We start from the raw sequence: 27,832 nt of genomic DNA, 5'->3' as shown, positions 1-27,832 counted from the left end.
GAAAATGAAAAATAAATTGCATATGTAAATAATGAATAAATCATTCATACCTTCTAAATATGCTTTACATCTGCAATATTCAATCAGATTATATTTGATAAACATACTAATGTTAACAACAATATGATTTTGGGAAATTCATTGTATTATCATTTCGATTTAAATCTCCCGATCTAGTTTTGGATGTGTGATATAAACAAATGGCATGTGCTTGTTTGACAGGGAAAATAATTGTGGTTTTGGACTTTGATCAGCCTTGGAACTAGGTTGAGTGTCTGATATAAGACCAAGGTATGTGTCGTCCATTAAACGGCTGACAGGTTATGATGGCACGATCAATCAAAAAGGGATAGCAGATAAATGCTTCTTGATAACATCAACAATTTTCAAAATATATGTTTACAGATACATGTATTTATTTATAGAGATCAAATCGATCAGTACATCACTATGTAATCTGTAGTTTACTAAGATGAATAAATACTGATGCACGTTCATAACTTAATTAATCAGACAATATTATTATAAATTAGAGTTCCCACTATTTACCCTAATGCAATCTTTTGGAGCAAGAAGTGATGGTGTCAAAAAGAAACAGATTTTTTATAGAATTTTCCATAGAATATTCCAGGAAATCTTTCAGGAACCGATTCAGTAAAGTTATTATGCAGGTGAGCGTGTGGAGATGTCAACCAATGGGAGTGCAGCGTATGTTGTGGGCGTGGGGATGACCAAGTTCCACAAGCCCCTCAGCAAGCAATGGGACTACCCTGATATGGCCAGGGAGGCAGGTACGAGCTGACCAGCACTTGTCATTGTAACACATGATAGATAAGTCCCGTGACTTCCCGTGAAGATCAGCATTAGAATTGGTCTTCAGCAGAGCTACAGATAAGCAGCGTATTAGCGTAAAATACCCCCCCAAAATATTCAAAATTCAATTCCGAAACACAAGTAGCAACCCATGCTTGTCTCCCCCTGTGAAAATCCGTGTTAGAATTGTCTTCAGCAACCCATGCTTGTCGTAAGAGGCCACCTACGGAGTCAGGTGGTCAGGCTGACTGACTTAGTTGATGCATGTTATTGTATCACTGGATTGTCTGGTCCAGACTTGATTATTTACAGACTGCCATCATATAGCTGAAATATTGCTGAGTGTGGCATTGAACAACAACAAAAAACAACATTATAGATAAGTAGCATTGATGTATTCAGTCCGTGCCAAACACTTATGATTTTACAAACTCCAAGTTGTATTTTGTTATTATTTTCAGTAGATATTAGGGTCGTTTGGGTAGCCTAGTGGTTAAAGCGTTCGCTCGTCACGCCAAAGATCCGGGTTCGATTCCCGACATGGGTACAATGTGTGAAGCCCATTTCTGGTGTCCCCCGCCGTGATATTGCTGGAATATTGCTAAAAGCGGCGTAAAACCATACTCACTCACTCAGTAGATATTAATGTTGGTGTGTGGCCTCGTCAGGGTTTTATCTAGACTGCTCAGGAGCTGATATTAGGCTGGACATCTGCAGCAAATGTCAGTAATACTTCCCAAATTGGATTTAATCATTTCCCAATTCATGTTTATATTGTTATGACTAATATCCTGGCTTTGTTGAGGTGACTTTTGTTTCCATGGTAGCAGGACCAGGAGAGAAGAGGCTTTAATGTTTACTGTTACGTTTATACAGCATTGAATGTTCCGTTAAATAAGATAACTTAGTATAAATGTTATCCCATGATAGTACCGTATACCTAGGAATTGAAGAAAACAAGAACTTAGGCTGATATCATTACTCTGTTCTGACTGTATCTTGCAGTTGACTGTCCGTGTCTCGTCACTGACTGACTCTGTTCTGACTGTATCTTGCAGTTGACTGTCCGTGGCTCATCACTGACTGTATCTTGTAGTTGACTGTCCGTGTCTTGTCACTGACTGACTTTGTCTGACTGTATCTTGCAGTTGACTGTCCGTGTCTCGTCACTGACTGACTTTGTCTGACTGTATCTTGCAGTTGACTGTCCGTGTCTCGTCACTGACTGACTCTGTTCTGACTGTATCTTGCAGTTGACTGTCCGTGTCTCGTCACTGACTGATTTTGTCTGACTGTATCTTGTAGTTGACTGTCCGTGTCTCGTCACTGACTGACTTTGTCTGACTGTATCTTGCAGTTGACTGTCCGTGTCTCGTCACTGACTGACTTTGTCTGACTGTATCTTGTAGTTGACTGTCCGTGTCTCGTCACTGACTGACTTTGTCTGACTGTATCTTGTAGTTGACTGTCCGTGTCTCGTCACTGACTGACTTTGTCTGACTGTATCTTGTAGTTGACTGTCCGTGTCTCGTCACTGACTGACTTTGTCTGACTGTATCTTGTAGTTGACTGTCCGTGTCTCGTCACTGACTGACTTTGTCTGACTGTATCTTGTAGTTGACTGTCCGTGTCTCGTCACTGACTGACTTTGTCTGACTGTATCTTGTAGTTGACTGTCTGTGTCTCGTCACTGACTGACTTTGTCTGACTGTATCTTGTAGTTGACTGTCCGTGTCTCGTCACTGACTGACTTTGTCTGACTGTATCTTGTAGTTGAGTGTCCGTGTCTCGTCACTGACTGACTTTGTCTGACTGTATCTTGTAGTTGACTGTCCATGTCTCGTCACTGACTGACTTTGTCTGACTGTATCTTGCAGTTGACTGTCCGTGTCTCGTCACTGACTGACTCTGTTCTGACTGTATCTTGCAGTTGACTGTCCATGGCTCGTCACTGACTGTATCTTGTAGTTGACTGTCCGTGTCTCGTCACTGACTGACTTTGTCTGACTGTATCTTGCAGTTGACTGTCCGTGTCTCGTCACTGACTGACTTTGTCTGACTGTATCTTGTAGTTGACTGTCCGTGTCTCGTCACTGACTGACTTTGTCTGACTGTATCTTGTAGTTGAGTGTCCGTGTCTCGTCACTGACTGACTCTGTCTGACTGTATCTTGTAGTTGACTGTCCGTGTCTCGTCACTGACTGACTTTGTCTGACTGTATCTTGCAGTTGACTGTCCGTGTCTCGTCACTGACTGACTCTGTTCTCACTGTATCTTGTAGTTGACTGTCCGTGTCTCGTCACTGACTGACTTTGTCTGACTGTATCTTGTAGTTGACTGTCCGTGTCTCGTCACTGACTGACTCTGTTCTGACTGTATCTTGCAGTTGACTGTCCGTGTCTCGTCACTGACTGACTCTGTTCTCACTGTATCTTGTAGTTGACTGTCCGTGTCTCGTCACTGACTGACTTTGTCTGACTGTATCTTGTAGTTGAGTGTCCGTGTCTCGTCACTGACTGACTTTGTCTGACTGTATCTTGTAGTTGACTGTCCGTGTCTCGTCACTGACTGACTTTGTCTGACTGTATCTTGTAGTTGACTGTCCGTGTCTCGTCACTGACTGACTTTGTCTGACTGTATCTTGTAGTTGACTGTCCGTGTCTCGTCACTGACTGACTTTGTCTGACTGTATCTTGTAGTTGACTGTCTGTGTCTCGTCACTGACTGACTTTGTCTGACTGTATCTTGTAGTTGACTGTCCGTGTCTCGTCACTGACTGACTCTGTTCTGACTGTATCTTGCAGTTGACTGTCCGTGTCTCGTCACTGACTGACTTTGTCTGACTGTATCTTGTAGTTGACTGTCCGTGTCTCGTCACTGACTGACTTTGTCTGACTGTATCTTGTAGTTGAGTGTCCGTGTCTCGTCACTGACTGACTTTGTCTGACTGTATCTTGTAGTTGACTGTCCATGTCTCGTCACTGACTGACTTTGTCTGACTGTATCTTGCAGTTGACTGTCCGTGTCTCGTCACTGACTGACTCTGTTCTGACTGTATCTTGCAGTTGACTGTCCATGGCTCGTCACTGACTGTATCTTGTAGTTGACTGTCCGTGTCTCGTCACTGACTGACTTTGTCTGACTGTATCTTGCAGTTGACTGTCCGTGTCTCGTCACTGACTGACTTTGTCTGACTGTATCTTGTAGTTGACTGTCCGTGTCTCGTCACTGACTGACTTTGTCTGACTGTATCTTGTAGTTGAGTGTCCGTGTCTCGTCACTGACTGACTCTGTCTGACTGTATCTTGTAGTTGACTGTCCGTGTCTCGTCACTGACTGACTTTGTCTGACTGTATCTTGCAGTTGACTGTCCGTGTCTCGTCACTGACTGACTCTGTTCTCACTGTATCTTGTAGTTGACTGTCCGTGTCTCGTCACTGACTGACTTTGTCTGACTGTATCTTGTAGTTGACTGTCCGTGTCTCGTCACTGACTGACTCTGTTCTGACTGTATCTTGCAGTTGACTGTCCGTGTCTCGTCACTGACTGACTCTGTTCTCACTGTATCTTGTAGTTGACTGTCCGTGTCTCGTCACTGACTGACTTTGTCTGACTGTATCTTGTAGTTGAGTGTCCGTGTCTCGTCACTGACTGACTTTGTCTGACTGTATCTTGTAGTTGACTGTCCGTGTCTCGTCACTGACTGACTTTGTCTGACTGTATCTTGCAGTTGACTGTCCGTGTCTCGTCACTGACTGACTTTTTCTGACTGTATCTTGCAGTTGACTGTCCGTGTCTTGTCACTGACTGACTTTGTCTGACTGTATCTTGTAGTTGACTGTCCGTGTCTCGTCACTGACTGACTTTGTCTGACTGTATCTTGTAGTTGACTGTCCGTGTCTCGTCACTGACTGACTTTGTCTGACTGTATCTTGTAGTTGACTGTCCGTGTCTCGTCACTGACTGACATTGTCTGACTTATCTTGCAGTTGACTGTCCGTGTCTCGTCACTGTCTGACTTTGTCTGACTGTATCTTGTAGTTGACTGTCCATGTCTCGTCACTGACTGACTTTGTCTGACTGTTTCTTGTAGTTGACTGTCCGTGTCTCGTCACTGTCTGACTTTGTCTGACTGTATCTTGTAGTTGACTGTCCGTGTCTCGTCACTGACTGACTTTGTCTGACTGTATCTTGCAGTTGACTGTCCGTGTCTCGTCACTGTCTGACTTTGTCTGACTGTATCTTGTAGTTGACTGTCCGTGTCTCGTCATTGACTGACTTTGTCTGACTGTATCTTGTAGTTGACTGTCCGTGTCTCGTCACTGACTGATTTTGTCTGACTGTATCTTGTAGTTGACTGTCCGTGTCTCGTCACTGACTGACTTTGTCTGACTGTATCTTGTAGTTGACTGTCCGTGTCTCGTCACTGTCTGACTTTGTCTGACTGTATCTTGTAGTTGAGTGTCCGTGTCTCGTCACTGACTGACTTTGTCTGACTGTATCTTGTAGTTGACTGTCCGTGTCTCGTCACTGACTGACTTTGTCTGACTGTATCTTGTAGTTGACTGTCCGTGTCTCGTCACTGACTTTGTCTGACTGTGTTGAGGTTGTCTCCAGGTACAGCTGCACTGAGAGATGCCGGTATTCCCTACAGCAAGGTGAAGGCCGTGGTGGCCAGCTACTGCTACGGCGAGCCGACCAGTGGACAGCGGGCAGTGTACGAGCTCGGCCTCAGCGGTGTTCCTGTGTTCAATGTCAACAACAACTGTTCCTCGGGGTCCACGGCGCTCATGATGGCTCGGCGCCTGGTTCAGAGTGGGGTGGAGGACTGTGTGTTGGCCCTCGGTGAGTTACACACATTCAACTGTCACATCAAGATGTTTCCTGAACCTTTCCCTTGCCAGCATTTACTCATGTATTTATTTTTTATTGACCGTGGGTACATTGCTGTTTAGATTTGCAAGAAGAGCTGAACAAATAATTTTTTGTTCAGATATGTTGTTCCTGGACTTACAGAATTGTGCCCAGATACGTTTGCCATCATACCATGGGTTTATCTAAACTTTCTCAGAGGCTGATATTTACCCTCAAGTCAGTCAGTATGAGTTCCCAATTGAATTAAATATTCCCAAATTCCTCAGAATTTACAAAAATAAGAACATTAAGAAAATCCAATTTATAACAATATCATAATATTTGCCCAATTTCTCTGCCAAGGGACCTGAGTTTGAATCCTAGATAATTCCCTGCATACTGTGACAGCATGGGTCTACACTGGTCTACACCAGTCTACACCAGTCTACACCAGTGTATACTGGTCTACACTGGTCCACACTGGTCCACACTGGTCTACACTGGTCCACACTGGTCTACACTGGTCCACACTGGTCTACACTGGTCCACACTGGTCCAAACTGGTCCACACTGGTCTACACTGGTCCACACTGGTCTACACTGGTCCACACTGGTCTACCAGACAAAGACTTGATCAGTTCCAGACCCCCATCATGCACCAGGGAACCTACTCCCTCCTCCCTCCCTCAGGCCAAACTTTCCGACAAATATCCAGAAATGATCCATATTATTTTGTTCCAGGGTTTGAGAAGATGGAGGGTGGATTGTCGGAGCGATACACTGACCGCATATCACCAGTGGGGCGACATATGGACCACATGGTGAATCTCGGAGCGACACCTGGTGTCGTCCAGCCTAGGATGAACAACATGACTTCTGATGTTATCAAACTCTTTGCATATGCAGCCAGAGAATACATGCAGAAATACCCCGATGTCAAGATGGAGGATCTGGTGAACATCGCTTTCAAGAACAGGAAACATGGCCTCAACAACCCCTATGCATCTCTGCCGAAGTTGCCGCCTAAGGAGGTGATTGGCAAGAAGATGATGCTGTGTTACCCCTTGACGTTCTGGATGACAGCGCCAACAGCAGATGGCAGCGCGGCAGCCATTGTGTGCAGCGAGGCCTTCATGAAGACAAACAACCTTGAGAACAAAGCTGTGGAGATCATTGCACAGCACATGGTCACCGATCTCCCTTCCTCCTTTGAGAAGAGCTACATTGACCTGTCTGGAGTGGGAATGGCGAGAACGGCGGCAGAGCGTTGCTATGCCGACAGCGGGCTGCGACCTCGAGACGTGGATGTGCTGGAGGTCCACGACTGCTTCTCCAGTAATGAGCTGTTGATGTACGAGGCTCTGCAGCTTGCTCCTCCTGGCCGGGGCTCAGATCTCATCAGGAACTCCTCATGGAGGCGGAATGCAAATGGGGGTGACATCTGTGTCCTGAATGACCGCTGGGTGGTGAATCCGTCAGGAGGCCTGGAGTCCAAGGGTCACCCTATCGGGGCTACAGGTGAGACTTGAAGGGCCATTGTTTAGGGTCACTCTATCGGGGCTACAGGTGAGACTTGAAGGGCCATTGTTTAGGGTCACTCTATCGGGGCTACAGGTGAAACTTGAAGGGTCATTGTTTAGGGTCACTCTGTCGGGGCTACAGGTGAGACTTGAAGGGTCATTGTTTAGGGTCACTCTATCAGAGCTACAGGTGAGACTTGAAGGGCCATTGTTTAGGGTCACTCTATCAGAGCTACAGGTGAAACTTGAAGGGCCATTGTTTAGGGTCACTCTATCGGGGCTACAGGTGAAACTTGAAGGGCCATTGTTTAGGGTCACTCTATCGGGGCTACAGGTGAGACTTGAAGGGCCATTGTTTAGGGTCACTCTATCGGGGCTACAGGTGAAACTTGAAGGGCCATTGTTTAGGGTCACTCTATCGGGGCTACAGGTGAGACTTGAAGGGCCATTGTGTACGCTATCGGGGCTACAGGTGAGACTTGAAGGGCCATTGTTTAGGGTCACTCTATCGGGGCTACAGGTGAGACTTGAAGGGCCATTGTGTACCCTATCGGGGCTACAGGTGAGACTTGAAGGGCCATTGTGAAATAAAGTGTGAGAGATATGATTGGTGAAATCTTGTGAACCCCATCAACCTGGCAGAATCTTTATAAGCACTATGTCAGTGGTCCCCTCATCTTCAACTATGAATAACTCAATATTATACAGGGGAGATTTGAAGGGTCATGTTTTCACAAAGAAATTGGTAGAATATAGTATGTATTGTGAAACTTAAAGAAAAAAAAATGTTAAGATGACTTGATAGTCTGGTCACCTTTAGGTGTTAATATCGACAATCTGTCATAAACAACGGATAACTCGGTATTTTTTTTGAAAGTCCCCAGAATTTGATGAGGTCTCATTGTAATAATATCTTGTCATTTTAAAATATGTTTGAATGTTTAGCTCATCTTGCCATATGTCAGTTTACTATGTGCCAGTTGTCAGACCGCCTCCATTGTGTAATGAATGCAGCTGATGAATGTATTCTGTCATCTGAGTTTAATGTCTTGTTCTGTGAAGGTCTGGCACAGTGTGCCGAGTTGTCATGGCAACTACGAGGGGAGGCCGGGAAACGCCAGGTGGATGGAGCAAGGGTTGCTATGCAACACAACTTCGGCATCGGTGGCGCTGCAGTGGTGACAATGTACAGGAAATATGGGCAGCAGTTGACCTCCAAGCTGTGACACCGCGCCAGACGGAGGACATGGCAACATTCAGGGATAATATTGTATGAGCTGCATGAATGAAGTGATCTACTTTTTTCCTTCCTCACACCTGTTTCAACTGATTATGTACATGACTGATATGGCTGAATAATGTTTGATGTCATTTGACCAGTGTTGCTTGTCTGGTGCTGTGAACGTCTGTGTTGTATACAGAGACAATAGACGGGAATATTTAGTTCATTTCTTCACACTTCCTGTAGACCTGGTGAAGTCTCTTTGGCAATTAATATTTTATTAATATTAATATTTCTCAAGAATTTGTTACCAAGGAGATAACTCCTGACCTAAGATTGGCATTATTGTGACTAAACCCCATGAAGTCATAAAATCTCCCTCATTGCCTCTGTATGCACAATGTGACCAGCAAGTCTTTTTCTTGTGATTGTTTACGTTACAAATGACCAACCCTTAATCGGGTTTCAGATCTATCAAGATCAAATGAAGATCTTAACAATAACACGTGTCTCGGCTGCTGAGATGTTCCTTTCATAAGCTAAAAGTAATTTATTTTCATACAACCACAAAATCGGTGTATTCCAAATGTCAGTCCTTCTCTGAAGCACACATCTGATGACAGAGATCAGGGGTCCAGACAGTTCCCCCATAGCGTCCATCACACCTTACGACGTGGGATGACAGTGACGAGGGGACCAGACAGTCCCCCCAAAGCGTCCTTCACACCTTACGACGTGGGATGACAGTGACGAGGGGTCCAGACAGTTCCCCCATAGCGTCCATCACACCTTACGACGTGGGATGACAGTGACGAGGGGACCAGACAGTCCCCCCAAAGCGTCCATCACACCTTACGACGTGGGATGACAGTGACGAGGAGGAAGCCACACCAACTCTTGCTCCATGACCTGACACCAAATATACCAAGGAAACATGTTGATAGAGGCCTGACAATTACAAATAAAGCTGTGATCTACTTGTGTGGTGTCTGCTGTTGTTGATAGTGGCCTGACAATAACAAATAAAGCTGTGATCTACTTGTGTGGTGTCTGCTGTTGTTGATAGTGGCCTGACAATTATAAATAAAGCTGTGATCTACTTGTGTGGTGTCTGCTGTTGTTGATAGTGGCCTGACAATTACAAATAAAGCTGTGATCTACTTGTGTGGTGTCTGCTGTTGTTGATAGAGGTCTGACAATTACAAATAAAGCTGTGATCTACTTGTGTGGTGTCTGCTGTTGTTGATAGAGGTCTGACAATTATAAATAAAGCTGTGATCTACTTGTGCGGTGTCTGCTGTTGTTGATAGTGTCCTCTAAGTGCTAACTGGTACAGTGTTTGAAATAATCTTAAAACCCAACAACAGTCAGTCAGGTGACCCATAACTGTTGCCTGCCAATCTTCCAAGTTACCTGTCCACATTCAGATATTGAAAAATTGCAAAAAGAAAGAGACAGATCACGTCTTGATTTAGTTGAAATAATGCTAACAATTACTTGAGAATCTAGGAGTTATAATAAACTGAACACGTAAGTTGGCTAAACATTATCTGCCAGACAGTCGGGCAGGTGGAGGAAAGTTTCATGCAGCCGACAGAATTCATCAATAGTCAATCTGAACAAAAATTAACATAAATTGAAAGAAATGTAAGCGCAACACTGACTGAGCTTGCTAAACTTAAGACACATCTGTGATGTCATTGTATTGTTTAAACACTCCATTATTTTTCAGGAATGGATAACAGTTCAATTAATTTGCTCTTGGAATTGACAGAACTATTTTAAAATTTAAAAAAATATTTTGATAAGAGAATGATTTCAAATTTTGTCAGAAAATGTGGACATGTTTGTGGACAAGTAATTGTCAACCTCCGCTACGGAGACACATGAAGGTATGGTGTGAAATTAACTATTAAATATTTCATAATTTTGCATAATGCTTAAAAGCTCAAACATAATATGCATATGTATCTAATGTTGTGTTAGAGCGGCTACCTGTAAGAGATGTTCATATTTATAGCAATAAGATAAACCTTCAGGTAAACATGTATACATATCCTTGTTCGGGGCTCTATATTTCCCATAATCCCCATCAGCATGTATATTTACAATATTCAAGCCAATGACTAGGACTGCACAAAATTATGAAGAGCCGTCTACTATGCATTGTAAATGTCAGCTCTCAACGGCAGAGTATGCATCCCTCTTGCATCACACAAGGGAGACTCACACAGTATAAATACAGACTACAAAGAGCTCTGGTTTATTTTTCAAATATTCTCCACAAGAGAATATTTTGTCAATGTAGGGATGTGTTTTAAGTTGGGGAATATGCTTGTAACTCTCCATTCCTTAAAAGCAATGGGCCTTTCATCAGACACAGCTGAACCTTTCATCAGACACAGCTGCTGCTGCTTTCATCAGACACAGCTGAACCTTTCATCAGACACAGCTGAACCTTTCATCAGACACAGCTGCTGCTTTCATCAGACACAGCTGAACCTTTCATCAGACACATCTGCTGCTTTCAACAGACACAGCTGAACCTTTCATCAGACACAGCTGAACCTTTCATCAGACACAGCTGCTGCTTTCGTCAGACACAGCTGCTGCTTTCATCAGACACAGCTGAACCTTTCATCAGACACAGCTGCTGCTTTCGTCAGACACAGCTGCTGCTTTCAATGCCAGTGTACCAGCTAATCATATACAAAACCAATTCAAGTCAAACAAAAGCAACAGCTTATTATGTCAAATTTAGCATGGGATTTTTCATTTTTTTAATAAAACATTTGTGTATATATAATTATTTATTTTGAAAAATATCATTGGGACATATATCCCACAGTTTGAGCCAATCTGAAAGTTTGCCCATCAGAACATGGATGCAAGCTGAATAACAACAACCCATCAATGAAAATAAGTTGATTTATTAAAGTCTTATATTGTATTGAAAAGCATGCCTGGTGTTGTATGTTGCTGTAAGGAGCTCTCGGTAAGTGCGAGAGAGCAAGCATTGTCAACAGAAACAGCCAGAGCTCTCAACATCACCAGTCATAGGACGGATGCACACATTGTATCACAGTCTACGCAATAACAGGTATATATAGCAGCATTGTACACGTTTTATACACAACTAGTGTTGATAAATTAATACCCTTGACAGTGGACCAGATGTTTACTGGTATCAATTATACCAGTACGGTGAATTGTCCAGTAGAATAGTGACCACTTATTGTACATAAATTATGTAATCATAATTAGAGTTGTGTCTGTTACAAATACCCACACAAGCTATGATCTCCAGTTACACATGTTGCCTACTGTAGAAACATGGGGTACGAGATGGGAGATTATATCACCCAAAGTTGGACATACATCCAGGTTCAGTCCACAAAGGACAGGCAAATGGTAACCATGGTACCTGTCGTTCAGCGTCAGAAACATGGCTTCCTCAGCTTGGATGGTCTGCATTTCTGCACTTTATTTCTGAAATCGGTATTTCTAAAAGGTCAAAATAGAATAAGAATGGTGACTGCAATCTATTGTGCTTGGCCCAACTACAGAACCAATTCACACTTTGCTACAGAGATATGTAGGCAGTCACTGACTTTATTGAAGGTTTTACATGAAGACATAATTAACAGCACTTAAGTTGTCCATTTATGAAAAATCCGTGTATAGTCAGATAAAAATATACACATTTAGCATTTACACGCATGTTTCAATTCTCTGTTTATTGAACTTCCACATTCATCCCGGGGTGAACCAATTCCCCATCAGTTGATGTAGCTGGAGATCAGTCTTTGTGAAGGTGAGTTGTAGTCACTAATAACAACGCCAACAAGGTCGGCAAACAATCCTTATTTCAAAATTATCCCATTACTTTACACATGTTAAAAACTTGTTAAAATACTTTGGATTTTAAAAAAAGAAGCCTCAAACATAACCCCCAATTTGGGACAAAACAATTATTTCTAAAAAATGCCTTCCTAGACGCTTCATCTAAAAGAAAAAAATAATTCCAAAAGATTAAAACTGTTCCACATATTTGTGTGTGAAGTAGTACAGGGTATTATGTGGTTATTAATCATGTTATTATTTAAATATATTAAGAATTATATTGAGAAAATATGTGTGTAACTAAATACATGTAACTTCATTACACATTTTGAAGACCATTCTACATACGTGAAAGTGAACTTGCTAGCACAGCAATGAGAACACTATTGTCCGGCGTCACAAGGTACACTGTATTGAAACGGGAGTTGAATGCCAAGGTAGACTGACCACTGGTCAGTGACATGATCCAGCAGTGGAAACCATGTTGTACACGTGGGATTCTACACTCCCGAGCTTCAACTCCGAGAGAGTGGTGCAAGATGTCCGTCAAGTCGTACAACTATTGAGGTGCAGGTGACAAGATGGGTGCATGTGACTAGACACTATACAGGTATCCAGGATCAGTCAGTTTAATGTACAACGTACTCAAGTACAGCTAACTACTTCCGATATTAACAAGCTACAAGGACGTACGATATATTTACAGAGCATACGCATACTAGGATAAATAGGACTTATTACAGGAATTTCATGAAATGAACATTTTTACAGTTTTGACTGTAATGCTTTGTTTTGTACAAGGTAAGAATCCAGCACTATCAGAGCAGAAATATACAAGTTTATGGGCGGCCATTCGGTCAAAAAATACAAAGTTGAAAAAAAGGACAAAAGTACACAATAAAGGTCAAATATTACGAATAAAGAACTAAATGTTAATACTAAAGGTCAAAATACAAAACAAAGAGACGCCGGTTAAACAAATACAAAGTTGAAACAAAGGACGAAAGTATTAATATTAATAGTCAAATGTTACGAAAAGACGTCATAAGAAAAGAAAGAACAATGTGTTTGAAAGAACGTCAGTGAGAATGAAAGGACGTTTACAATAAAGAACGTCAGTGAGCACGAAAGAACGTTTACAATAAAGAACGTCAGTGAGCACGAAAGGATGTTGACAATAAAGAACGCCAGATGGCGCTGCAATTTGTAAAGCATTTCGAGTTTAATCGGCTTGTTCAGCCGTGTATATGATAACTGAATGCATGCCGAGGTGCACATATAGAATACTAAACGAGCTCCCGTGTAATACCAATTTTATGAAACGAGTGAATAGTTGTGGTATCTGACGAGCGAAAGCGAGTCAGATACCACAACTATTCACGAGTTATTTATCATAGCACCCTCGTGTTGCACTGTGCATGAACAGTTATTGGATCATTGTAGATTAATCCTAGTTTAGCGTTAAATGAATGCTTACTGAAGGTTGTATACAAAATACATGTACTAATTAGGCAGATGTCGGATTACACAGTATGCTGTATTTATGAAAAGGCGCTTGGCCAGTGACCATGCTTAAACGCAACGTAGAAACACAATGTGTACATTATACATTATGTATATATATGACGTCAGACAGTGAGTGCACGAGCAGTGACGTAATACATTGTGCACCTCGGCATGCATTCAGTTATCAAATACACGGCGGAACAAGCTGATTAAACTCGGAATGTTTTACAAATTGCAGCGCCATCTGGCGTTCTTTGTTGTCAACGTACTTTCGTGCTCACTGACGTTCTTTATTATAAACGTCCTTTCATGCTCACTGACGTTCTTTATTATAAACGTCCTTTCATGCTCACTGACGTTTCTTTAGAACACATTGTTCTTTCTTTTCTTATGACATCTTTTCGTAACATTTGACTATTAATATTGCATACTTTTGACCTTTATATCCACTTTATATTTTTTTAACCAGCGTCTCATTGTTCTGTATTTTGACCTTTATTAGTAACATTTAGTTCTTTATTCGTAATATTTGACCTTTATTGTGTACTTTTGTCAAATTTTAACTTTGTATTTTTTAACCGAATGGCTGCCCATACAAGTTGGCCCCTCATATAGGACAATATACAAGTTGGCTCCTAGCATAAGACAATACATTATGGCTCCTTGTATAAGACAATACAATATATGGCTCCTTGTATAAGACAATACATTATATGGCTCCTTGTATAAGACAATACATTTTATGGCTTCTTGTATAAGACAATATACAAATATCAGTAACATTGTAGACATATTGTGGTTGTATATTATTGAACACAACACAAATCATTTCATGACCTACACATATTCTGCTCAAGATACACTGTGATTATTTCAAGTACACACATATAAACTAAAATTCCATGTCAGAAACGTATATATATATCTATATATACACCAGACTGTAGGCATAATGTCATCCCCAGTGGTCGCCATGGCTTCCATCTGGTCAAGGCACAGCTTTGTTCTCCAACACCGGAAGTGTCAAGGGAGACAAAGAAAGTTTATCCTTCGGTTTATTGGTATCGGCATTGTCAGCAATACAGCGACCTACGTGCCAGACACAGCAGACACAATTCTAGTTGTTTTATTATCATGGCGTCGAGTATGTTAGGCTGCAGGCCAAAGTAGTACCAGTTAATACAGTACACCATCAAAAGTACCAAGTATTGGGTTCTGTGTTGTGCTCAATTGATACCACAGGTTTAGAGGCCATAGCGATTATACACTAGGGGCCACAGTGATTATACACTAGGGGCCACAGTGATCATACACTAGGGGCCACAGTGATTATACACTAGGGGCCACAGTGATCATACACTAGGGGCCACAGTGATTATACACTAGGGGCCACAGTGATTATACACTAGGGGCCAGTGATCATACACTAGGGGCCACAGTGATTATACACTAGGGGCCACAGTGATTATACACTAGGGGCCACAGTGATTATACACTAGGGGCCACAGTGATTATACACTAGGGGCCACAGTGATTATACACTAGGGGCCACAGTTATCATACACTAGGGGCCACAGTGATCATACACTAGGGGCCACAGTGATTATACACTAGGGGCCACAGTGATCATACACTAGGGGCCACAGTGATCATACACTAGGGGCCACAGTGATCATACACTAGGGGCCACAGTGATTATACACTAGGGGCCACAGTGATTATACACTAGGGGCCACAGTGATCATACACTAGGGGTCACAGCGATCGTTTGCTAGGGGCCACAGCGATCATACACTAGGGGCCACAGTGATCATACACTAGGGGCCACAGTGATCATACACTAGGGGCCACAGTGATCATACACTAGGGGTCACAGCGATCGTTCGCTAGGGGCCACAGCGATCGTACACTAGGGGCCACAGTGATCATACACTAGGGGCCACAGTGATCATACACTAGGGGTCACAGCGATCGTACCCTAAAGGCCACAGCAATTATACACTAGGGGCCACAGCTATAATACACTAGGGGCCACAGCGATCATACACTAGGGGCCACAGAGATCATACACAAGGGGCCACAGCGATACACAGTACATAGTTCAGCTATTTGTTGTGTCTGCATGAATCTAATAAATAATCTAAATATAGGCTAAAAAGTCATAAGGCCGATATTTCCGCTGTTTTTGATGTTTAAGATGATGTTTTCACTGATGTTAGACCATTTTATATTCTTGTTTAAACCATGAGCCACCAGCCCATCATTTTGTAAAATGTAAGTAAAGAGCCCGACTTCTATTTCTGATTACTCATATGTTTGTTAATGTCAAGGTGTACGTCAGGAAATTGACCTCAACACAGACAGCATTTTTATCTCAACCTAGAAAATCTGTAAAACAAAATTAGCCTGGCCTTACAATCACAGGATTCTACTTGGGAATGTGAGATTTGTCACACGTTTGTGTCATCACTAGAAGTAGTTGTAGTGATGTAGTGACAAGCAGTATGGTGGCAGCTGGCCTCCAGGGACCAATTCCGCAAAGTGATCTTAGCACTAAGACCATCGTCACTCCCATACATTTTCGCAGCCTTACAATGATCACAGCACTAAGATCGCTCGGTGGGCCAGTGCCTATGTGCCACACGTTGCCACCATCTACACTGCAACATCTGGACTGCTACAACTACGCTGCTACATCCGGGCTGCAGACATGGTGTTCCCAGCTGGTGTGTCACGAGCCCATCCCCTCAGCCCTGTTGTAGAGCTTGGAGTAGCGCTGACTGAAGGTGTGAGGGTTCCAGGTGGCCGGCGGCTTCATGTCTCGACTGGCCAGGAATCTGTGTGAGTAAGGCAGTTGCACTTGAAGTCAGTTTGATCAGTACAGGGTCACATGTAACAAAGCAGTCATAGTGTTACGACTGTTGGAAAATCGTCTTGGCGCTACGAAGGTTTTAAGTCTATGTTAAAGTATGGGAGTTACGATCAGGTTAGAGCTACGATTGTTGTAAGTCTAAGTTAAAGTATGGGAGTTACGATCAGGTTAGCGCTACAAAGGTTTTAAGTCTATGTTAAAGTATGGGAGTTACGATCAGGTTAGAGCTACGATTGTTGTAAGTCTAAGTTAAAGTATGGCAGTTACGATCAGGTAAGCGCTACGAAGGTTTTAAGTCTATGTTAAAGTATGGGAGTTACGATCAGGTTAGAGCTACGATTGTTGTAAGTCTAAGTTAAAGTATGGGAGTTACGATCAGGTTAGAGCTACGATTGTTGTAAGTCTAAGTTAAAGTATGGGAGTTACGATCAGGTTAGAGCTACGATTGTTGTAAGTCTAAGTTAAAGTATGGGAGTTACGATCAGGTTAGAGCTACGATTGTTGTAAGTCTAAGTTAAAGTAGCGGAGCTACAATCAGGTTAGAGCTCATTTGTTGTTAGTCTAAGTTAAAGTATGGGAGTTAAGATCGTGTAAGAGCTACGACTGTTGTAAGTCTATAGTAAAGTATGTGAGTTACGATTGTCTTTGCGCTACTACTGTTGTAGGTCTATAAATCTCCCCTGCAACAACACCCACACCCTCATCACACACACCCCACCCCCTCACCACACACACCCCACCTCCTCAACATACACACCCCACCTCAACACCCCGACACCCCCTCAACATCCGCACCCCACCCCCTTAACACACACACCCCACCCCCTCAACACACACACCACACCCCCTCAACACACACACCCCACCCCCTCAACACACACACAACACCCCCTCAACACACACACCCCACCTCCTCAACACACACACCACACCCCCTCAACACACACACCACACCCCCTCAACACACACACCACACCCCCTCAACACACACACCACACCCCCTCAACACACACACACCCTCAACACACACACCCCACCCCCTCAACACACACACCACACCCCCTCAACACACACACCCCACCCCCTCAACACACACACCCCACCCCCTCAACACACACACCACACCCCCTCAACACACACACCACACCCCCTCAACACACACACCACACCCCCTCAACACACACACCCCACCCCCTCAACACACACACCCCATCCCCTCAACACACACACCCCATCCCCTCAACACACACACCACACCCCCTCAACACACACACCCCACCCCCTCAACACACACACCACACCCCCTCAACACACACACCCCACCCCCTCAACACACACACCACACCCCCTCAACACACACACACCCTCAACACACACACCCCACCCCCTCAAAACACACACCACACCCCCTCAACACACACACGCCACCCCCTCAACACACACACCCCACCCCCTCAACACACACACCACACCCCCTCAACACACACACCACACCCCCTCAACACACACACCACACCCCCTCAACACACACCACACCCCCTCAACACACACACCACACCCCCTCAACACACACACCCCACCCCCTCAACACACACACCACACCCCCTCAACACACACACCCCACCCCCTCAACACACACACCACACCCCCTCAACACACACACCCCACCCCCTCAACACACACACCACACCCCCTCAACACACACCCCCCCTCAACACACACACCCCACCCCCTCAACACACACACCTCCTCAACACACACACCTCCTCAACACACACACCACACCCCCTCAACACACACACCCCACCCCCTCAACACACACACAACACCCCCTCAACACACACACCCCACCTCCTCAACACACACACCACACCCCCTCAACACACACACCCCACCCCCTCAACACACACACAACACCCCCTCAACACACACACCCCACCCCCTCAACACACACACCACACCCCCTCAACACACACACCCCACCCCCTCAACACACACACCACACCCCCTCAACACACACACACCTTCAACACACACACCCCACCCCCTCAACACACACACCACACCCCCTCAACACACACACCACACCCCCTCAACACTCACACCACACCCCCTCAACACACACACCCCACCCCCTCAACACACACACCCCACCCCCTCAACACACACACCACACCCCCTCAACACACACACCCCACCCCCTCAACACACACACCACACCCCCTCAACACACACACCCCACCCCCTCAACACACACACCACACTCCCTCAACACACACACACCCTCAACACACACACCCCACCCCCTCAACACACACACCACTACCCCTCAACACACACACGCCACCCCCTCAACACACACACCACACCCCCTCAACACACACACCACACCCCCTCAACACACACACCCCACCTCCTCAACACACACACCACACCCCCTCAACACACACACCACCCCCCCTCAACACACACCCCCCACCCCCTCAACACACACACCACACCCCCTCAACACACACACCCCACCCCCTCAACACACACACCACACCCCCTCAACACACACATTCACCCCTCAACACACACACCACATACCCTCAACACACACACACACCCCCCTCAACACACACACACCCCCCCACACACACACACACACACTCTCAAAACGCCTGCCCCCCCCCCCCCCACACACACACACACACACAATCACACACACAATCACCCTCACCCATTGCTTGTTGGTGGTGGTGCTGTGGGAGGCTCCTCGCTCTCACTAGAGGGCGCTGTCTGTGACGTTGATTTTGCCTCGGCAGCGAACTGGTACACGATTAAGAGACAGTCTCGACACAGCTGTACGATTCGCCGGCAGCAGTTCATCTCCGCATCACTAATGTTCTCCGAACTCTTGTTGAATATCGTCTCCCACGAGTTGCTGTCAAAGTATCCAAACAGCGAGTTGATCACAAACAGCGGCCAGTGGGAACACACATTTCTACTGATAGATACCCGGTAGATCATGCTTGGACTTTTTCTTTCAATGAATGAACAGTACCTTTTTTAAATTGACCAATCACCGGATTTTCCAACAGGCAGAAAAATCATTTAAACTTGTAAGCAGCCATTGTGGCCTAGTTTAGTCCAAGAAAGATAACTCTGCATTACAATCTGGATATTTACTAAATAAATACAAACACATTGATCTTTCACAAGCCAAACACAAAAATTATCTTAAAAAACATTGTTCACACATCATATTCTAAACTGTGAAGAACGTACCCCGTTGAGGAGAAGCAGTTCCACAGCCCCTGGCCGTGACTCCACAACAGACGGTTAAACACCCGGCTGAAGATCCGATACAGGCGCAAGTTGTCCACATCCGAACATCTCCAGATCCTTTGTAATACAGCCTTGACATTGGACCTCACAATGTCAGTCACCTTGAAAAGACATTCTTCAAATTACAAACACTTCCAGCATACTTACAACAAGTCCTCCTAAACGTGTTTCCCCAACATTTGTTATTGTTAGATCCAGTGAAATGTGTTTAAGTGATTATATCAGGTATATCATGTTGTAGCTGGATCACGAGGGGTTCATGGAGTTTAACGTGTCCTACAAGCCGGTAGCGGGTGGCATAAAACCCAACGCAGAACACATAAAACCCAATGCGGAACACATAAAACCCTATGCGGAACACGTAAAACCCAACGCAGAACACATAAAACCCAACGCGGAACACATAAAACCCTATGCGGAACACATAAAACCCAACGCGGAACACATAAAACCCAACGCAGAACACATAAAACCCAACGCGGAACACATAAAACCCTATGCGGAACACATAAAACCCAACGCGGAACACATAAAACCCAACGCAGAACACATAAAACCCAACGCGGAACACGTAAAACCCAACGCAGAACACATAAAACCCAACGCGGAACACATAAAACCCTATGCGGAACACGTAAAACCCAACGCAGAACACATAAAACCCAACGCGGAACACATAAAACCCAACGCTGAACACATAAAACCCAACGCGGAACACATAAAACCCTATGCGGAACACGTGAAACCCAACGCGGAACACATAAAACCCAACGCAGAACACATAAAACCCAACGCGGAACACATAAAACCCAACGCGGAACACATAAAACCCTATGCGGAACACGTAAAACCCAACGCGGAACACATAAAACCCAACGCGGAACACATAAAACCCTATGTACCCCTTGTGATCCTGCTACAATGAATGTATCTTACTGACATGTTTTATTAAGATATTGTAAAAGAATTAAAACAAATTCAAAATTGATAGAAAACACCTGTTCCATAGAGCCGAGGTTAACTTGTGCTATATCATGTGACTTTCATTGACTCGGCAAAAGCATGTGACTTTTTACTTGGAAGAGGAGTTTAAGGGATTCATTCTGCCTTTCAGAAATCCACATGCAGCTTGACTTGCTCGTGGTGGTGTATAAGGGATTTATTCCCCTGCTGAGAAATTTATTTCCCTCCAAGATGGGATCCATAGTATTTTATCCAGATCATGTGGACATATCAGATCTCATCATTCGGACATGGAGGTATGATAACATAGTGTGTCAACCTAATGTCAGTGATGGACATTTACAACTCTGGTCAACCCACAAGTATTGGTGCAGACGAACCGAGGACCATAATCAGGGCAACTTTGGGATTTGAACTCCATGAAGTCCTTCGCCTTGACGCGCCACCTCCATTTACCTATTCTGCATCATGGAATTATAACATGAACATCTGACTGAACCACGTTGCTTCATCAGTTTCTCATGTTTACTGTCTGCCAACATGCATCCTCACCTTCCTCCTCTTGATGGAGTCCAGTTTGACCAGCCAGTAGGATGCTATCCGCGGCTTGTGGAACTTCCAGTTCTCATTCAGCTGCAACAAACGACAAGTGCACATACTTCAACTTTAGGCTTAAAAAAATAAAAGAATTGGTTCTCAGGCAATGACTTTTGAAAATATAGTGCGGGCGGGTAGTGTTTTTTTTGTTGCTTGTTCAAACTAATACGTAACCAAATAAACAGTTGTGTACCATCAACCTGGGAAAGGGCCTCCCTACATAAACAAGCATACAAACTCCTATTGCCGCCACGACCATATCACAAGACTAGCAGTAAAGCAGTGTGCATGTAAAGGGAAGTAACTGCATGCTATATTGGATCGCATTGTTGTTACTATTTTTTTTAAAGAATTTGAAAATGAAATAAAAACAAAACGTGTGGCAGACTTAATGATGATGCAGAACCAAGACTATTATTTTTTTATCCTTACATTCCTACATCTGACATAATCACATAATCATGGCCCGTTTCAGGAAGCAATGATAACTCTACCACTGTCATATATCTAAATGTTTGATCACTGTAACTGTTTACAAGAGAAACACCAAATGCCTCTAACTATTCCAGGGCTGGAGGGGGGCATGGGTGGCCCAGTCCTCTAAGGTGCCGCGATTCGCTGTGCAGAGTTGCTTCCCTTGGGCACGCCAGAAACCTATGATTGTGGGTTTGAATCCTGGTTCAGCCCGATCATATTTCTAGGTTGTCAGCACCATACCCGTGCTCGTGGGTTTCACCGAAGTGGTAAACGTCTGAGACCTGCAGCACTTGGGGCTTTCCTTCCACATTAAGCTGACACACCGTGATATAACTGGAATACTGTGAAAAGCAGCGTTAAACCGCCAGGGCTGTGAGGCATATTTCTGATGTACCCTGCTGTGATATTGCTAACAGCGGCATAACCTATCCTTACTCACTCTAATTAGCTCACCACATTCCCTTAGTAAAAGGTGACTATGCTTGTCGTAAGAAGCGACTAACCGGATTGGGTGGTCAGGCTCGCTGACTTGGTTGATGCATGTCATCGATCCCAATTGCGTTGATCGATGCTCATGATATCAATCACTGAATTGTCTGGTCCAGACTTGATTATTTACAGACCACCGTCATATAGCTGGAATATTGCTGAGTGCGGCATAAAACAACAAACAAACCAATCATATCATTGCTTCTTGTAATCACCTTGCACCAACAGCAGTTACTTCCCCTACATTAAATTCCAAGGTGCCATCACTCTTATCCCAATGATCTTTTGCCAAGCTTGTCATCAATAACATTTACTGCTATCTTATCCCGCTGAATCTTACATCAGTTATCTCCCTTATCACTTAAAGACAACAAGCTCCTTCCAAGCGAGTGATACCTTTGTTACAATCTTGGTAACATCGCTGCCACCAGTGTAGGCACTGCCACTACAGGAATCTTGAAATTTGCCCTCTAACCCCAAACATAGTAACATTTATACTTTTGTTTCTGTCTTTGGCAATGCCATAATGGTGAATTTTGAAAAGGTTTACGACTGACCATATTTCCCACATGAATTTACCTTTTTGATTGTTTGATCAGATTGGTTCAAGATTTCAGACAAATGGAAAATCACCCAACTCCCCCCTTACAGTTGAAATGAAATAGAAATTCAAATTGACAAACAAAGAAAGTAATTTAGCTGGGGTAAGAGTATTCAGTGTCAAGGCAGTCATCGCTTGTTTATAAACATAATAATCTGTTGCGGAGCCAAGCATGGTTGTGGTCACCTATCACAGTGACAGGTGGCAGCAATAGCACTGAGATCTCTGCAAATGGGCTATCACTGTGAGGAGCTTGTTGACGACATTCTCGGTTGTCTCCCCTACCTTGTCTAGAAGTGTGTCAGCTTCAAGGTCTGTCTTGCCGGGGAACTTGATCCGCATCTCATTGAGAGATGACAGCGTCTTCTTCGTCAGCTCCTCCTCCCGCTCCTTCACCATCGACGACAGGAAGTTGTCATCCTGCAGACACAATCAAACAGTCGGATGTACTTGAGCCAGTGGTCTAACACCTCAGTCTTGTGCCACCCACATCATTGCCACACATTCCGTGAGCATAAAGTCACATTCTCCCCACTACTACATCCCTTCCACACAAGTACAGGTGCCGAGGTGTGTGCTGCCTGGTCATATTCTCCCCACTACTACATCCCTTCCACACAAGTACAGGTGCCGAGGTGTGTGCTGCCTGGTCATATTCTCCCCACTACTACATCCCTTCCACACAAGTACAGGTGCCGAGGTGTGTGCTGCCTGGTCATATTCTCCCCGCTACTACATCAACATCCCTTCCACACAAGTACAGGTGCCGAGGTATGTGCTGCCTGGTCATATTCTCCCCACTACTACATCAACATCCCTTCCACACAAGTACAGGTGCCGAGGTGTGTGCTGCCTGGTCATATTCTCCCCACTACTACATCCCTTCCACACAAGTACAGGCGCCCAGGTGTGTGCTGCCTGGTCATATTCTCCCCGCTACTACATCAACATCCCTTCCACACAAGTACAGGTGCCGAGGTGTGTGCTGCCTGGTCATATTCTCCCCACGACTACATCAACATCCCTTCCACACAAGTACAGGTGCCCAGGTGTGTGCTGCCTGGTCATATTCTCCCCACGACTACATCAACATCCCTTCCAAACAAGTACAGGTGCCGAGGTGTGTGCTGCCTGGTCATATTCTCCCGACTACTACATCCCTTCCACACAAGTACAGGTGCCCAGGTGTGTGCTGCCTGGTCATATTCTCCCCACTACTACATCAACATCCCTTCCACACAAGTACAGGTGCCCAGGTGTGTGCTGCCTGGTCATATTCTCCCCACTACTACATCAACATCCCTTCCACACAAGTACAGGTGCCGAGGTGTGTGCTGCCTGGTCATATTCTCCCAACTACTACATCAACATCCCTTCCACACAAGTACAGGTGCCGAGGTGTGTGCTGCCTGGTCATATTCTCCCCGCTACTACATCAACATCCCTTCCACACAAGTACAGGTGCCCAGGTGTGTGCTGCCTGGTCATATTCTCCCCACTTCTACATCCCTTCCACACAAGTACAGGTGCCGAGGTGTGTGCTGCCTGGTCATATTCTCCCGACTACTACATCAACATCCCTTCCACACAAGTACAGGTGCCGAGGTGTGTGCTGCCTGGTCATATTCTCCCCACTACTACATCAACATCCCTTCCACACAAGTACAGGTGCCGAGGTGTGTGCTGCCTGGTCATATTCTCCCCGCTACTACATCAACATCCCTTCCACACAAGTACAGGTGCCCAGGTGTGTGCTGCCTGGTCATATTCTCCCCGCTACTACATCAACATCCCTTCCACACAAGTACAGGTGCCGAGGTGTGTGCTGCCTGGTCATATTCTCCCCGCTACTACATCAACATCCCTTCCACACAAGTACAGGTGCCGAGGTGTGTGCTGCCTGGTCATATTCTCCCCGCTACTACATCAACATCCCTTCCACACAAGTACAGGTGCCGAGGTGTGTGCTGCCTGGTCATATTCTCCCCGCTACTACATCAACATCCCTTCCACACAAGTACAGGTGCCGAGGTGTGTGCTGCCTGGTCATATTCTCCCCGCTACTACATCAACATCCCTTCCACACAAGTACAGGTGCCCAGGTGTGTGCTGCCTGGTCATATTCTCCCGACTACTACATCCCTTCCACACAAGTACAGGTGCCGAGGTGTGTGCTGCCTGGTCATATTCTCCCTGCTACTACATCAACATCCCTTCCACACAAGTACAGGTGCCGAGGTGTGTGCTGCCTGGTCATATCAGGAACCGGGATTATTCACAAACGGGTGTAGCCCACACTAATCAAACTTATTTTCTAAAAGATCAAAGGCGCCGACTGTTCCTTATCCTGCAATAAAGTACCCTTAAAACAACAACTTTTATAAATGCGTAAATGTAACTTTGTATGGATAATTTTTATTGAGCCCTGATGCAGTCAAAAACCTATACTCTTACAACTTACAACTTACAACTGACGCTAGGACTAGGCCAGTGAGTTATCCAAACTTACAACTGACGCTAGGACTAGGCTACTGAGTTATCCAAACTTACAACTGACGCTAGGACTAGGCTACTGAGTTATCCAAACTTACATCTGACGCTAGGACTAGGCTACTGAGTTATCCAAACTTACAACTGACGCTAGGACTAGGCCAGTGAGTTATCCAAACTTACAACTGACGCTAGGACTAGGCCAGTGAGTTATCCAAACTTACAACTGACGCTAGGACTAGGCCAGTGAGTTATCCAAACTTACAACTGACGCTAGGACTAGGCTACTGAGTTATCCAAACTTACAACTGACGCTAGGACTAGGCTCCTGAGTTATCCAAACTTACAACTGACGCTAGGACTAGGCTACTGAGTTATCCAAACTTACAACTGACGCTAGGACTAGGCTACTGAGTTATCCAAACTTACAACTGACGCTAGGACTAGGCTACTGAGTTATCCAAACTTACAACTGACGCTAGGACTAGGCCAGTGAGTTATCCAAACTTACAACTGACGCTAGGACTAGGCCAGTGAGTTATCCAAACTTACAACTGACGCTAGGACTAGGCCAGTGAGTTATCCAAACTTACAACTGACGCTAGGACTAGGCTACTGAGTTATCCAAACTTACAAAACGAGTCAAATAATGATAAAAATCTTACGCACAGGCATCTGCATCTTAATCAAGTTTCTAGCTACCATTTCCCTCACAAAAGGCTTTTGAAAAAAGCAAAATATTTTCTTTCACCAGGAGTTTCATACACTGTGAAAGTAAGCCAGTTCTTACAATGCCATTCCTCTGCATGATGGTGAGTTTGTTGGAGGTGGCCGCCCGGGACAACGACTTGGAGCGCTGCTGGGCCCCGGGAAGGGACGTGTTGCTGGAGGGGCGCTGGGTCATGCGTAGAACCCCCGACGTCGGCCGCGAACTGCGGTTGCTGTGGACGCTGTCTGGTCGGGAAGAAGGTCGTGGGGGTGTGTGTGCTGAGCGGCGCCGGAGAACTGTAGAACTAGGGGGAGAGGCACTGTCACTCAACTCGTCTTCATCATCGTCGTCTAGCTCGTCACGTGGTGCCGGAATACTCTCTGGCATACTCTGAAGAGGCTGAAGGCAGACAGGTCGAGGTTGTATGGACACATAAAGAATGAGTGGGTGCTGTTCTAAACCTCAGTCAGCAATCACGGCTGCCATTACATGATTGAATCTTAGCCAGGAAAACCAGTGACAACAACTTAACAGTGTAACAGTCACATCACAAACTGTATCCAAGGATCCTCACTAGTCGGTTTCTACCACTGAAAAATACTGGGTGGAACAACATTTCAGTTAAATGACAGAATATTGGCTTAAAAAACCCAAAGACTGCATCTGTAGACGCCGACCACTCTGAGAAATAACCATTCGTTGTGTATGGTAAACAACTACATTAGAACTATGGAACTGAATCTCCTACAGTTTGGACTGAACTCCTGACCTTAGGTCCTCTAGGTCGCGATGACCCGGGGTTGGTGAAGACACGCCCCTCCTTCTCATCAGCCTCACACTCAGCCAGCATGTCCATGATCTCCTCCTCCTGAAACAGTGACAAGTCAGACATACAGTGACAAGTCAGACATACAGTCATACAGGTCAGACATACAGTCACAAGTCAGACATACAGTCACAAGTCAGTCCTACAGTCATACAGTCACAGGTCAGCCATACAGTCACAGGTCAGCCATACAGTCCAGAGTCAGTCACAAAGTGTCAAGTCAGTCATACACAGTCACACAAGCCAGTCACACACAGTCACAAGTCAGTCAAACAGTCACACAGTCACAGGTCAGTCACACAGTCACACAGTCGCAGGTCAGTCACACAGTCATACAGTCACAGGTCAGTCACACAGTCATACAGTCACAGGTCAGTCAAACAGTCACAGGTCAGTCACACAGTCACAAGTCAGTCACACAGTCACAGGTCAGTTACACAGTCACAGGTCAGTCACACAGTCACAGGTCAGTCACAAGTCAGTCACAGGTCAGTCACCCAGTCAAACAGTCACAGGTCGGTCACACAGTCAAACAGTCATACAGTCACAGGTCAGTCTCACAGTCAAACAGTCAAACAGTCACAGGTCAGTCACACAGTCAAACAGTCACAGGTCAGTCTCACAGTCAAACAGTCACAGGTCAGTCACACAGTCACAAGTCAGTCACACAGTCACAGGTCAGTCATACAATCAGAGGAGGTCAGTCATACAGTCACAGGT

At 45.0% G+C, this 27,832-nt stretch overlaps 2 protein-coding genes across 3 annotated transcripts in view; one reads left to right on the top strand and one right to left on the bottom strand.

Moving 5' to 3' along the window:
- Positions 1-164: 164 nt before the first annotated feature.
- Positions 165-9,696, top strand: LOC125382154 (sterol carrier protein 2-like). Of its 2 annotated transcripts, none has more exons than XM_048400628.1 (5): positions 165-291; positions 672-791; positions 5,431-5,658; positions 6,409-7,185; positions 8,250-9,696. In XM_048400628.1, exons 2-5 carry the CDS (start codon positions 686-688, stop codon positions 8,411-8,413), a joined length of 1,275 nt encoding a protein of 424 aa, XP_048256585.1. In that variant the 5' UTR covers positions 165-291; positions 672-685; the 3' UTR covers positions 8,414-9,696. The 2 variants fall into 2 exon arrangements, with proteins under 2 accessions (XP_048256585.1, XP_048256586.1); XM_048400629.1 differs by having other exon boundaries at positions 183-291; positions 661-791.
- Positions 9,697-14,270: 4,574 nt separating this feature from the next.
- Positions 14,271-27,832, bottom strand: part of LOC124129056 (tubulin polyglutamylase TTLL7-like) — a 35,436-nt gene continuing 21,874 nt past the window's right edge. The window contains exons 12-18 of the mRNA XM_048400627.1: positions 27,056-27,154; positions 26,368-26,685; positions 23,373-23,507; positions 21,476-21,556; positions 19,901-20,061; positions 19,353-19,556; positions 14,271-16,595 (exon numbers count right to left, since the gene is read on the bottom strand). Of these exons, the coding sequence (XP_048256584.1) occupies positions 16,490-16,595; positions 19,353-19,556; positions 19,901-20,061; positions 21,476-21,556; positions 23,373-23,507; positions 26,368-26,685; positions 27,056-27,154 (1,104 nt within the window). The 3' untranslated portion in view covers positions 14,271-16,489. The remainder of the gene's footprint in view (positions 16,596-19,352; positions 19,557-19,900; positions 20,062-21,475; positions 21,557-23,372; positions 23,508-26,367; positions 26,686-27,055; positions 27,155-27,832) is intronic.

Source organism: Haliotis rufescens, unplaced genomic scaffold (assembly GCF_023055435.1).
Source record: "Haliotis rufescens isolate VD_foot unplaced genomic scaffold, xgHalRufe1.0.p SCAF_2, whole genome shotgun sequence".
Lineage (NCBI taxonomy): Eukaryota > Metazoa > Mollusca > Gastropoda > Lepetellida > Haliotidae > Haliotis > Haliotis rufescens.
Note: the sequence above shows the minus strand (reverse complement) of the source record. Positions and strands in the feature narration are given on the sequence as shown.